Below are 14,163 nucleotides of genomic sequence, written 5' to 3'. Positions count from 1 at the left end.
TTCTTTTACATGGGTCAAAAACTTCTCAAGGTCAGATATAGGTTCAGAAATTCTAAAATCATAGTGCATACGGTACAGGAACACATCCATATGGCTCCATAGTAGTCGACCTCTGAAACCATGATAAGGTCTCAAAAATTCTTTTAGCTCCGACCACATAGCTTCAATAATGTTAGTATATTGGTATGGTTTACGGGTTAGGGTTAGAGTTAAGGTTTAGGTGTAGGGTTATGGGTAAGACTATAAGTTGTGGACAACCTTTGAGCGACGCTAGAGTGACTCTGAGAGTGTCAACATAATAACTAGGACCAAATAAGGGTTATAAACCTGTGTGAAGAATTCAAATTATGATTTGCAGTCCATGATTAAGGCTAGGAATTATACTGAGGATTTTCATCACGAACTGACATCAGCTATAATGCCAAAACTCTATTTATCCAAATGGATAATTGAATTTCGCGCCAAAATCTTATGATGACTTCTATTGTAGACGCTAAATTATCACGTCTTCCCTAAAATTCGCTGTAAACCGACCGTACGTAAGCATCAGGTGCCGAACTTAGCGCCGTGACCTTGAAAACCCGCGAAAGCTTCTGATTGGCTCGGCAGTATAGTTTAATGTTACCGAAATTTTCGGGTTTCCCCCATAGTCGTGAGACGTTCGGTATTGTGTAAAACCCGAAACTTCGGCGATTTTCCCCTGACCTGGGAAAATTCCTTTATGTTTTCGGTGAGACCGTAATTTATAGTCAAGCCAACCAGAAGCGTCTGAGGGCCCTAAGGTCACGTCGCCATTTTAATACCTGGTACATATGTACGACAGGTTCGCTGATAGTTTCAGAGGAGGGATAATTACGCGTCTACAGTAAATGGGACTACTAAAAATATCCTTTATTTGCAGTAATCAAATGACCTGTAGACCTTGTGCAGACTACTGTGATGATTTTTCGATGTAATATATGTTTCAGGAAGAAGTATGGTACAATAGGAACTTTTTTCTCTCGATCCGGATTGAGACTAAGGCAGATTATGATAATTGCTTTGAACTGTATGATAAAAGCATCAGTAACGTTGGTTGCAGTATTCGCAGATTTTGCTGAAACTTCGGCTCTTCAGTGGTATGAGTTGTAGAGATACGCGCATAATAAAAATGTCAAGCTTACATAACCTGAGTACACACAAACAATATTGAAGCTATGTGGTAGAGGTTGAAGGAGTATTTGCGACCTTACTATGGTTCCAAAGATCGACTATTATGGAGCCATATGGATGAGTTCTACTTTATGCATTACAATTTTAGAACCTTTTAACCTTCTAACCTTGAAAAGTTTTAGACCATGCAAAAAAAGTGTATCCACTTTAATGTTTTGGCTTTGTATAATACATTTTTATTATAAACTAACTGTTCCCTGATTGACTTGTGTTTCTTAAGGTCATTTAAGATCTGTTCAAAGGCCGTCGATAAATTATAGTCTCGCATCTTTTAGAGATAACCCTTTCCTCATCTAAATTTCCGGGAGTTGAAATTTTACCGGAAAATCCACTTGTTAACTTAGAATATGCCAATGACTTAGTTTTATTTGGTGAAGACGCTGACAAAATGCAACGTCTTCTGACCACCGTAAGCGACAATCCATTCATGTTAAGGATGCGATTCTCCTCCTCGGAATGCAAAAATTTGCTTCAGGATTGGGTTAGATTAGCACCTGAACTAATGATAGGGAGTGAAGTAGTTGAGCTCGTCGACCGCTTCACTTATTTTAGGAGTCTCTCAGCTCTTGTGGTCTGGTGTGTGACGAAATCCCAGCAAGAATAAATAAGGTCCGACAAGCTTTTACCAACTTGCATCATTTATTTTGAAGGCGAGATATCCGTCTACCAACCAAAGGACGGGTTTACTATGCAACAGTTCGTTCCGTCCTGCTTTGTGGGTGTGAAATATGGTCGGTAAGAGTAGAGGATATTCGTAGGTTACTAGTATTCGGTCATAGGTGTCTTCGAAGCATTGCTTGTATATCCTGGCGCCACTGAGCATGTAATGCAGTTGTTAGGGAACGGGTAATAGGTAGGGATGGCGAATCAATTGATGAAGTAGCGAAACTTCAGTTGAAATGGCTGGGACATGTGTTACGTATGCTCAACCACCGACTGTCCCGACGAGCTATGTTTTATGGTGTAGCAGTAGGATGGAACAAAGCTAGGGGTGGCTAGACCAAAACATGGCACAAATCCATGAAGTCACTGATAACTGAACTGAGCCATGTTGGTAAGTGTAGAATATCTGGTTAGGATCCGCGAGATGATGTCAACCGATGGTTAGAGATCTTGAATGTATTTTTATTTGCCAGGTAAAACACGACCATCAGTAAGTCACTTTCTATAAAACTATTGGGTTGACTTATTTATTTATTTAAACACATGAATATTGGTACAAGGAAGCATCAGATGAATATGTGCCTCACAAATCTCATTTGATTTGTGTGAGGGCTGTGATGCTGCCCAGGTGCCCAGACTGAAGCAGGTGGTTTTCTTAGGGGGCCACACCCCGAGCCTTTGACCTAAAGGTCTAGTCCACAAGGCAGTGGAGCATCTTAAGGAGATGCAGTCCTATGGTAGCTGGTGACAAACGATTGATTCATACGCCATTTGTTCCTTCAGGATACTGGGGCCCATGTGCACCATGGTTTTAGAGTCAGGGTTTTCCAACTCCCCTAAGTGAACTTTCCGTGTCCACCAACCCGGTTAAAGCGTCGGACATTCTCTTTTCGTCCTCTCAATTTCGTAAATAACACTCCCGCCACGTGAATGCAGTAAGTAGGACTTCCTACTCACTGGTTTGACTGATTCGGTTCAGAATGTTTTTCACTATCACTGCTCTTTCTGTGCAAACATATAAGATCAGGGAGGATAGCATTTTATAAATTTCACCAGTTTGCTTTAAATGCCTAGTTAAATACAATTGTTATCAAACAAAACCACTGTGTAATAGTTCCAAGCCCTCGTACCTTGTAAAGGAGTTGAAAATTGAGGAACGTTCATCCATTAAAAAGTGTCCCAACGTTATCGTTTTTGTAATACGGACATGTCTATAAAGTGTCGTGCTAGATTTTATGTCGTTTATGCCGCTTCACCCGTAGTATTAATTTAATCCAGAAATATCATAAGTACTCGGAGTTCATAATCCAAGATGACACTCGTAATAAACTATAAGCAAAACTATAGAAGAGAGTTCATTTTTTTATATTCATACTGTAAAGTGGCTAATATAATGTTTATCTCTTTCAGACTGTGGAGTAACCGAATTGTGCACGTAAACACCTGTCCTCTACATCTTGCGATGTGGTATTTTAGAACATTTGGGTTCAAATTTTTCACAGCAGCATCTGTATACTGTAGTGTACATTCTATGGGATCTGATTCGAAAATTCAACAGTGGAACTACAACTGGGATAAGTCGCATGGTATATGATGATTTTTATCGTCCTGAAATTTTAACTATCGTTTTATTGTTTATTTTTATAGGTATACATGATAATTCAAAGTCCGGATTAAAACCAGATACACTTAACGTAGTAAAACATCAGCAACCTTATCATAAATTAATTATTTTTATACGTCATGGACAGTATCATTTGAATAGAAAGAAATCGGCAGAAAAGGTTCTCACCGATATTGGTTGGCGACAAGCTTATGCTGCTGGTTGTCGACTTAGGGAAATGGGAATTAAGTAGGCTTAAATGTGATATTAATTGTACATATTTCTCATACTTCATATTCATCTGCAGATTTTATCTTAGTGATCACTGAAATTTGATTGCTTTAGCTTTGTACTGTATTGTTTATATAGTTGTGACTTTTGGATACTGTTCTGGACTACGTGTTGTAGGTTTGAAATATGACCCTTTAATAACTATTTAGTACGTGAAAATCTGTTCACGACTACTAAATTATCAGTTCTTTTTTGTTTATTACATTGCGTCCTAGTTTCTTAAAAGGGAAGCTTAATTTTCGTTAAACATTATTTCCTTTTTTCATTGGATGTATCTTAAGGCTTTCAAGTAGCAATTTTGTTTTTTAGTCGGTTTGCAATTTCTTTCACCACTTCCCGTTAATAAGAACTGGCTTAGTGAAGCCAAATAATTCTTCCGGTTATTTGACAATGATTCATTCCATCATACCTCCTATTTAACAAACCTATGATTTTTACTCATAATTAACAGTCAATCACAACATAGAACCTTGTACGTATGTACATCGGTTTAGGTCATCATAGAGAAATGAAGTCGTCAGGCGAAATCCTAGAATAATAGAGGTAGTAACAATATCAGTGCTAATATGAAAGATTAGGCATCGGAGGTACAACTCAGAAAGGATATATAAATTAGTACAACAAAAACACGAAAAGGCTTATGAAGATTTAGAATTTCAGAATATAGGGCATTAAAGCTACAGTATCACGACTGAAAATCGTTCGTTGCTCAATAGAAAACGTTCATTCAGTCCACTAATCGTGTAACGAGCAAATGAAGTATATAGTATTAACTGAAATACCTTTAAAAAAATAAAATTCATACAGCTCTGGGTAAGCAAGATGTACACTTTTGAGTAGGTCAGTTCTTATAGCCTGTTCGTTTTAAAGTATATGAGCAAGATACAGTATGATAAGGCTTTCGTACTAAGTTAACTGCTTAAATAATTGACATAACTCCACCTATTATCAAATCATATATTCAGTGACCATGGTTCACTATGGTTTAATAGAACTAAATATAAAATCTTCCTACATTCTTAACCACTGGTCAGCTTTGGGATATTTTACTGGCAAAAATGTTTTGTATCCCGCTGATACCGTATTAGCTTGCACAAATTTGTGTCGGTCCAAGTTGCTGCTCTTCTTATTAACATAATCGAATTGAGAGTTGACAAAATGACAAACAGGAAAGTTATAAGTGTATCGTCAACCTCAATGGAAAACTAGGCCTGAGGAATGGTTCATAGAACTACTGGTCAGTCTGAGTGTAATTATCTATACTCTCAGATATACATGAACCAATTCTAAAATATTCGGGTTTTAATTAACTAGTGCTCAATACTCTCAAAAATGGTTTTCAGAAAACTTCATTGAAAATTCTAACATCTGGTTTTGGAAATGATTATATCAAGTGGTGTTCGTCAGAGTTGTCCGCTTCCTCCATTTTGACTAACATTGTCATAGGCATGCTCTTAGTGATAACACTCATCGCCTGACTTTTTAGGGATTGATGTTCTACCAGGCGATTCACTGGCTGACTTAGAATACACAGATGATATAGATTTGTTTGGTGAAGATGCTGACAAAATTTGGTCTTCTGACCACCTTAAACAACATGTTTGGGGTGCGGTTCTCTCCCTCCAAATGTAACATGTTACTTTAGGATTGGCCCCGAATGCCCTAGTGCGGCCGAGAGTGGGGAGGTTTAGCTCTCTCTCCAAATGCTCTCACATGATCACGTGCCTAGAACCACTATCAGGGAAGCCCTACTCACTGCCTTCTCGTGGCGGGGTTGTTGTTCACAAAAGTGAGAGGACGAAAGGCGAATATCCGGCGCTCTTACCGGGTTGATGGACAGGGAGAATCTACCTACGTAAATTGGAAAACCCTGATTCCGAACCAATGGTGTACATGGGCTTCAGGATCCCAAATGAACAAATGGAGTATGAATCAATCGTTGGTCACTGGCTACTATGGGACTGCAACTCCTTACGTTGCTCGTACTGCCTTGTGGATTAAACCTTCAAATCGAAGGTTCGGGGTGTGGCCTCCTAAGAAAACCACTTGCTTCGATCTGGGTACCCGTGCAGTATTCCAACCCTCACGCAAATCGGGTGATTTATGTTGCGCATAGCTATTTGGTGCCTCCTTGTACCAATGTTTATGTGTTTAAGTAAATACGTAAATGTATCATCCCTGGAATTAGTGATAAGGAGTGTAGTAGTTGAACGCATCGATCACTCCATTAATCTCGGGAGTCTTACCAGTCCTGATGGTCTGATATCTGACAAAATCTAGGCACTAACTCAAAAGTCTTGGTTGGCTTTTGCTAACTCGCTCCATTTGTGGTGTAGGGTTGATATACGTCTTCCAATCAAAGAGGGAGTTGGCTGCTCAGAAGTTCCTTTCTAATTAATGGATGTGAAATATGGGCATTTAGAGTAGGGAATTATCGTAGGTTACTGGTACTCGATCATAGATGTTTACCAAACATTGCCCCCAAATGCCCTGGTACGGCCGAGAGTGGGGAGAGTCTGCTCTCCCTCTCGAAATGCTCTTATATGGCCACGCGAATATATAGCCTCTGCCAGGGAAGTCCTATTCACTGCCTTCTCGTGGCGGGGGTGTTGTTCACAAAAGTGAGAGGACGAAAAGCGAATGTCCGGCGCTTTAACCGGGTTGGTGGATGTGGAGGATCCACCTAGGGGAGTTGGAAAACCCTCATTACAAACCAATGGTGCACATGGACTCCAGTATCCTGAAATAAACAAATGGCGTATGAACCAACTGTTGGTCACCGGCTACCATGAGATTGCATCTCCCTACGATGCTCTACTGCCTTGTGGACTAGACCTTTAGGTCAAAGGCTCCGGGTGTGGCCCCCTAGGAAAACCACCTGCTTCAGTCTGGGCACCTGTGGAGTATCACAGCCCTCACACAAATCGAATGAGATTTGTGAGGCGCATATTTATCTGGTGCTTCCTTGTACCAATATTTATGTGTTTAAATAAATAAATAATAATCTTGTGTGTTTTGAGAGCACGGAGTAATCAGTGTCTGGGTTTAGGGAGAGAGTACTAGGTAAAGATGGGCAATCCACTACTGGGTAGTAAGTCTTCATCAACCGAGGTTGTTGGGACATGTGTTACGTATGGCCAACCTTTACCTATCTCAAGGAGTAATGTTTTCTGGTTCATGTGTAGGCTGAAAGAAATCTGGCGGCGCCCAAACGAAAACATGGCTCAGTTCATATAGTCATATAATTGGGCTTCGAAATGTTAATAGGTATAGACAATCTGGTTGGGGTCCGCGTGATTATCGTAACCGTTGGTTAGATGACATGGCTCAAAATAGTTTGAAATGGAGCAGGTACATCAATTCTTTGTCTTCCTCCAAATTTTGAAATTATAAATTCCTCATAACTTTTTTCGTGTTTTTACTTCACTAATTTATATATTTTCGAATTGTATCTCCGATGCCTAATCTTTCCAGTTAGCAGTCATACTTTTACTACCTCTACTATTCTGGAATTCCGCCTGACGACTTCATCTCTCTGTGCTAATGGGGTGTGGCAACTTAAACCGATTTGCGTACGTACAAGGTTCTACGTTGTTATTGACTGACGAAACGATAAACTAATCTGCTATACTTATGTCATTTTTATAATTCCTATCATTCATTATCATTAGTTTTGCGAGTATGTTCCACTCACGTATTTTAAAGTTTATTTAAAATTTCAAAAGTAGTCCTTTTATGGAACTGTTCCAGTTCCATTTGCTCATCCTTACTATCTGATAATGGTTTAATCTCCCACATATTTTTTTCTTAGAGTTGATCGCATTATACATTCAGATTTAATCCGTGCTCGACAAACTACAGCTGCTGTTTTAATTGGCTTACAAAATAATGTTGACGATCTGTTTGATTCACCGGAAATTGTTCAACTTGTTATACCGTATTCATCTGAGTTAGATGATCCTAAATCCTGCCCTGTTACACAAAAATCTAACGAAAAAAGTACGATTTCAGAGCCTAAATCAAGCACTCCAGTGAAAATGACAATGATTGACAATCCATATACGCCTTATGCGAATGCCATGTTCGATTGTCAACTATCACGTTATCTTACTGAGGGTCCACCTCCTGTTGCTCCTGTGCCACCAACATGTAAGTCGAACGCATGTGCTTTTCAACGTTAGGTAACTATATAATAATGGATTGTGTTTTTTCATTGAGTTTGAGACATTAAAGCATGTTTTAAATGTGGACCATTCTAAATAGATGACATTAAATACTATCTGCCTGTCCAGTTGGAAGGCTTTACGAAGAACTTTTTTATGCATACTTCTACTAATAGAATCGCTTTCTTTTCTGTTTAACAAAATGTCGAATAAATGTAGTTTGTTATCAACTTCCGCTTCATATGTAAAGTTGATTGCTGAATGTTTACTGTTAGTTAGCTCCAACAGTTCTTTCCCAATGTTCTGATAGACAATAAACTCTGAAAGGTCTGTTTGCTAGTTTCCCTTGGGAAAATGCGTATAGAAGTTCATTGTCAAAGCAATATACAGATTGTTTTAGCTTTGTACTCATTCATTAGAAAAGAAACCTAGTTAGATTTCTTGCAAGTGGAGCTAAAAGGATAGACTCAGACGACATTATGAATAAGGAACTAGAGCTCATTCATAATATGTTGATTGAAATGTGTTATATATAGAGTATTCTGCATGCAATAAACAGGAAAATAGCGACATCAATAGCTAGTAAGAACCCTCTCTTCCTGAAGCTGCAATTCAACAGAGATATAGCTGGTGATGTGCTACAGGATAGACTGACTAGAGCAACGATGAAAACGGTTAGTACAGTTAAACTATTTATCGTTCTCGACCTGATCTATGGGGATTCTTTATTTAAAGATAAGTTGCCTGGTTCCATCACATCTGTGTATATCTACGAATTCAGATGCTCCTGTGAATAAATCTATTTTAGACGTTCAAACAGATAATTAAACCAACGAGTGAACACCTCTTTTAGAGAATGGCAAAAGGTATGACCTAAACAATACGCAGCTCTATCCTATCAACATGGTCATGCCACATAACTCACTTGACTTGTGTGTAGGCTGTGATATTGTCTGGATGTCCAGATTGAAACAAGTGGTTTACTTAAGAGGCCACACCCCTAAGCCTTTGACCTGAAAGTCTAATCCACAAGGCAGTACGAGCAACGTAAGAAAATGCAGTCCCATAGTAGTCGGTGACCAACCATTGATTCATATGCCATTTTTTCCTCCTGGTCAGTCAGTCAGTCACAACGTAGAACTTCGTACGTACGTACGGACATCAGTTCGAGTTGCCATACCACATTAGCACAGAGATGCAGTTGTCGATTCAAATCCCATAATGGTAGAAGTAGTAAAAGTATAAGCAGTATTCTGAAAGATTAGGGTTCGAAGATGTTATTGAAGAAGTATAATCTAGTGAAATAAATTTAGAAAGAGAAAAAAGAAAGGACATGAAGAACTCAGATTAGAATTTGGCTAAACACAAAGAGTGGATGCACCTTCACCATTGCAAACAATTTTGAGCCATGTCATTCAAGGTCTCTAACCATCGATTACTATCATCTCATAGATCCCAACGAGGTAGTCTACACCAACCAACATGGCTCAGTCCAATTGTCAGTGACTTCATCAATTTGTGCCACTTTTTGGTCCGACCACCCTAGCTTTCTTCCAACCTACTCCTACACCATAAAACAGCTCGTCGGGGCAGTCGATGGTTGGGCATACGTAACACGTGTCTCAGCCATCTCAACTGATGAAGTTTCACTACTTCCTCCTGAATTCTGGAGCCTATATGCACCATTAGTTTGGAATCAGGGTTTTTGCAACTCCTCTAAGTGAATCCTCCATATCTTGTTATAAGTATAAGAAAAGCAATCAATTTAAATGGATTTATTGTATGAAATCCTAAGCACTATTATCACTATGCATATATATGTAACCCACGTTTTTTTTCTTTACCTTTACATAACTATTTCATTTTCTTCCAATTTTTTTCGGGGGGGGGGGTTGGGGATGGTAACAATTACACACACACACACACACACACACCAAAATAGCATCTACAAAAAAATCTGATCCTATTCGTTCAATAGAAGGTATTCGTATTGATAAAGGATATGAAATACATTTACATTGTAAACCAATTACAAAACAAGGTATTATTGCATATAATGGTTTATTTCATTGTTCATTAAATTGTTGTTCTATTTTAAATAATAATCATCATAATCATCATCATATTATTCAATGTCATTGTCCATGTCATCGTATTATACATAATGAACCCATAGAAACTATTCTATTTATTGGTCATGCTAATGTATTTCGTTATTGGATATGTAAATTATTACAATTACCATTAGAAGGTTGGTTACGTTTAAGTTTAGGACATGGTAGTATTAGTATATTATTAATAAATAATAATGAATTAATAATCAATAATAATAATAATAATGGTGATAAAGAGAAAGATATAAAACAATCAAAATATGGTTCCATAGTAACCCTTAATTGTCTTGGTGATGTTGGTCATTTACCACCAGAATTATTAACATATTAATAGTATTTCTCCCTCTCTCCCCTTCTTTCTCTGCCTCCCCCTCTCTCTCTTTCTCTTCTAATGATTTATATATATATACCTCATTATTAATGATTGTATAGTTGTGTAATTTATATATATAAAATATATTGATAAAGATTTGATTTTTAAGTGAGTTCGTTTTCTTTTTTACGAGATCAACGGGGGGGGGACGTTCACTAACCCCTATCCTTAACCCTCCTCTTTTTTTAATATGGGCTTAGAATTGATAGTAACTGTAGTGAACAAGAATATGAGTGGGGGACAATCGAATGTATTTAAGCAGAAATTACAAACTATGTTACTAAGATCTGATAACGTTGTATCTCGAACTTAGATTTCTTAAACTTCTATCGCACGATACCTGAGCACTCGAACGCTGGAACCCTCTTAAGTCACAAATCAGAAGGCAGAAGACAAGTAGAAGGAATGTTATTCCAAACAGTGTCGATTATGGTACAAAATTGTCAAGTATTTATAGTTTTTAGTAGAAACAAAATCATCATTATAGTTATCCAATCCGCACACAGGGAGTTATCAGCAATGTCCAATAGGGAAGCTCCACGTAGCAATTCTAGAATATTCTTCCAAAAGCGGATTGGATGGAGTATGTCGGGCTCCTTGTGGGCTTCTTAGAGCTTCCTCGACTTCATCTGTGGACCATCCTCACAGATAACTATACAGCAAAATAACAATCAATTATCTCAATCTTCTCTGTTCCTTCTGTGAATATCAATCCATCTTCTCTAATTTTATTGTTTATGTATTTTCCTACCAATTGCTCTTCAATTCAGTTCTTTCCTTATCGGTCTTTTGCCAAAAGACATTCTATGTCTGACCATCACCATATACTACTTATGAGGATATAAGTAAACCATACCACAGTAACTGTCGAGGGGCTCCAAGTTGAGGAAATGATTCATTATTGTCGGAAAAAAAAACTTTATAGTTAGTTGTAATTCATAGAGGACATATCATGAATTAGGGTATTAGTAATTTGTATTTGTATACTTAAGTTATTTTGTTGTAGAGGTGATCAGTCACAGTTCAGTAGACAAAGTAATATCTTACCACACTCGATTTTTCCTTTTTTATGTATTTATGTTTGAAGGGGTTACGAATTCACTTACTCTGCGAACAGAACAAAGACTTGTGACCAGAGACCAATAAGCTATCTATTCTGACGCGTCCTAGACCTGCTAACTAGAGTGAGCTGTCAAAGTTGAAAGTGGGGAAGATATATTCCGTAAGCAAGCCAGAAGCATAAGTAATCGCAACAGAAAGAAATCAGAGGTATATGTATATATGCAGCATTAAAATTATCCTTGGGAAACGTTACAAAATGGCATACTAAAAAATACAATGGACCAATAGCGTATAAGATTTTCCCGAGTGAGAAATACAACATGAAGGTGAAAGGAGCACTTTTGGCGCGAAAACAAAGAAATTCAAATTTTCAAAGTAAAATTGCAGAAATAAATCTTTTACCAAATAAGTTCTAGGGATCTAACATCTCCAACATGACTCACAATTTATATGTTAGAGCTAGAGATACTAATCAGCTATGTAAACGAAAATAAGTGGTGCAATGTTAAAACCATACCATCGTCTTCTGTTAGACGTGTATGAATAGTTTCTCACACTATGGAAGAATACTTTTGAATGAACCTGGCATAGCTGGATTAGTAGTGATGTTAGTGACCTGGGTGTGTGATCGCATAATCGTGGGGACAAATGCTTGAGACTGGTTACCTGTTGCTTTTTTGCCAGTTCTTGATGGGTTAACTCCGAATTTTGAAGAACATGTCGCCGGCGATGAAGATGTGTGTGGCTAGCTGAAGTATGCTGTATTAGGATCGGTCTTCCCTTAATCTTCCATTATCCGGAACCCGAAATTGTTGCAAATCCTGGTAATCTGAAGGGAATATGCTATTGTTATCATATTCCAGTATAGTTTGCAGTAGAACTTCACCATAGAATCTTAAACTGCTACTGTCAGTTTTATTGTTCTTCAATCAAGCTTTGTAGCATTGTAAGACTTAAGAGACAAGTGTTCGATAAGCAATTTCAACTACCACTTCAGTTTAGGTGCTACACTGCTGAAAAATGAAGATTGTTCACTAATGACATTCATTTAATTAGGTTCGTTAAATATAACAAGCTTAGCATTAATGTTAACTACACTGAGTTATTCATTCCGAAGAGTGATTTACTTATAGAGATGTCATTGAAATAGTTAGCTGTTGAAATAAAAGATGAGTTTATCAACATGAAAGTCTTGTGGAGAACTGACCTTAATGAAACATTCATTGAGTAATCATGCATCATTGAACATCTACCTTGTTTTAGTAAATGGCTTATCAACAATGTGGATTCACATTAACAAGATGATCACAATCTATAGAATTACTATGTTCATCTCAGAAAGAGGAACAACCTTGTGATAGTTTATTCTTTGTTATTCCCATATATGTGTAATATTCACATAGATATAATAATTACTTCCCTTAGTAAACCAACTATTCATCCATTACAGTTAGTTTATTTTAGAAGATCAGGAAGTATTTTTCATGAATTATAAAATACTTCTCATATAATTTAGGAACTACTAATAAGTAGGTACGTCCAACTGATGAGTCTTAAATAGGACGAAACGCATGTTTTGGATTCCACTACTAGCCACTATTCATCTTTACTCATATAGCTTGTGACTCAAAGCAATATTGATAGAGGATGCTCATATGCCAATAAGAGACTAATCAATTGCAGTACTAAATATCAATGGAAAGATTCAAGTAAACAATATCGAGTGATTATATTTGAAATAATATCAACGATTGAGATTGAAATAGTTCCAATATTTCATCCAACAAACTTGTCTGAACTTGTTCAGGGTAATAATCGAAATCCAGATCACCAAGCAAATATATAACGTCTAACAATCAAATCATTTTATTATTTTATTTTTTTAAACACATGAATATTGGTACAAAGCGGCACCAGATATATATGCTGCGATACTGCCCAGGAGCTTAAACTGAAGCAGGTGATTTTTTTAGGGGGCCACACCCGAAGCCTTTGGCCGGAAGATCTGATCCACAAAGCAGTGGAGCATCAAAAGGAGATACAGTCCCCATGGTAGCCAGTGATTGATTCATAGGCCATTTGTTTCTTCAGGATACTGGAGCCCATGTACACCATTGGTTTGGAATGAGGGTTTTCCAACTCCCCTAGGTGGATCCTCCACATCCACCAACCCGGTTAAAGCGCCGGACATTCGCTTTTCGTCCTCTCAATTTCGTAAACATCAACTGTATGCTGTGCTATTCCAATCATATTTGGATAGGCGAATGATGTGAAATGTTCAGTATATGAAAATAAATGACTGAATGAATTGTGTGTGTGTGTAAGATTGAGTTATTATTAGTTGATATTCGGTGTCTATTTGTTCTTGTATGATATAAAAATAAATATGCAATTTTAAGGTCGAGAAAATGGTTTCCGAATCATTGATGTGTGTATGTAAAATAAGAATCACTAAATACATAATCGTAACGTGAAAATATAAAAGGAAAGGATTGGCCATGGACAGAGTTGGATGAAGAATGCTGGTGAGCGGCCTATGCTCCTCCACGAGGGGTAACATGCATGAGTAACATGAAAATATTCCAGATTATGATCTGTCAGAATAACAATGTATGTGAAATAAATAGGTCGGATAGAGAATGGGTTCAATCACTTGTTAACGAATATTTGCCATGTCGTTAG

General features: G+C 37.6%; 1 protein-coding gene across 1 annotated transcript; it reads left to right on the top strand.

Moving 5' to 3' along the window:
• Positions 1-3,406: 3,406 nt before the first annotated feature.
• Smp_133380 (hypothetical protein) lies at positions 3,407-10,377 on the top strand (the record flags this gene model as incomplete). Its single annotated transcript, XM_018790502.1, has 5 exons — positions 3,407-3,461; positions 3,523-3,727; positions 7,581-7,918; positions 9,875-10,183; positions 10,319-10,377. The coding sequence occupies 5 exons, from the start codon at positions 3,407-3,409 to the stop codon at positions 10,375-10,377; spliced, it is 966 nt and encodes a 321-aa protein (XP_018646232.1).
• Between the last annotated feature and the right edge of the window lie 3,786 nt (positions 10,378-14,163).

This window comes from Schistosoma mansoni, assembly GCF_000237925.1.
Source record: "Schistosoma mansoni, WGS project CABG00000000 data, supercontig 0080, strain Puerto Rico, whole genome shotgun sequence".
Classification (NCBI taxonomy): Eukaryota; Metazoa; Platyhelminthes; class Trematoda; order Strigeidida; family Schistosomatidae; genus Schistosoma; species Schistosoma mansoni.
The sequence above is the reverse complement of the archived record's forward strand: the minus strand, read 5'-3'. Positions and strand labels throughout refer to the sequence as shown.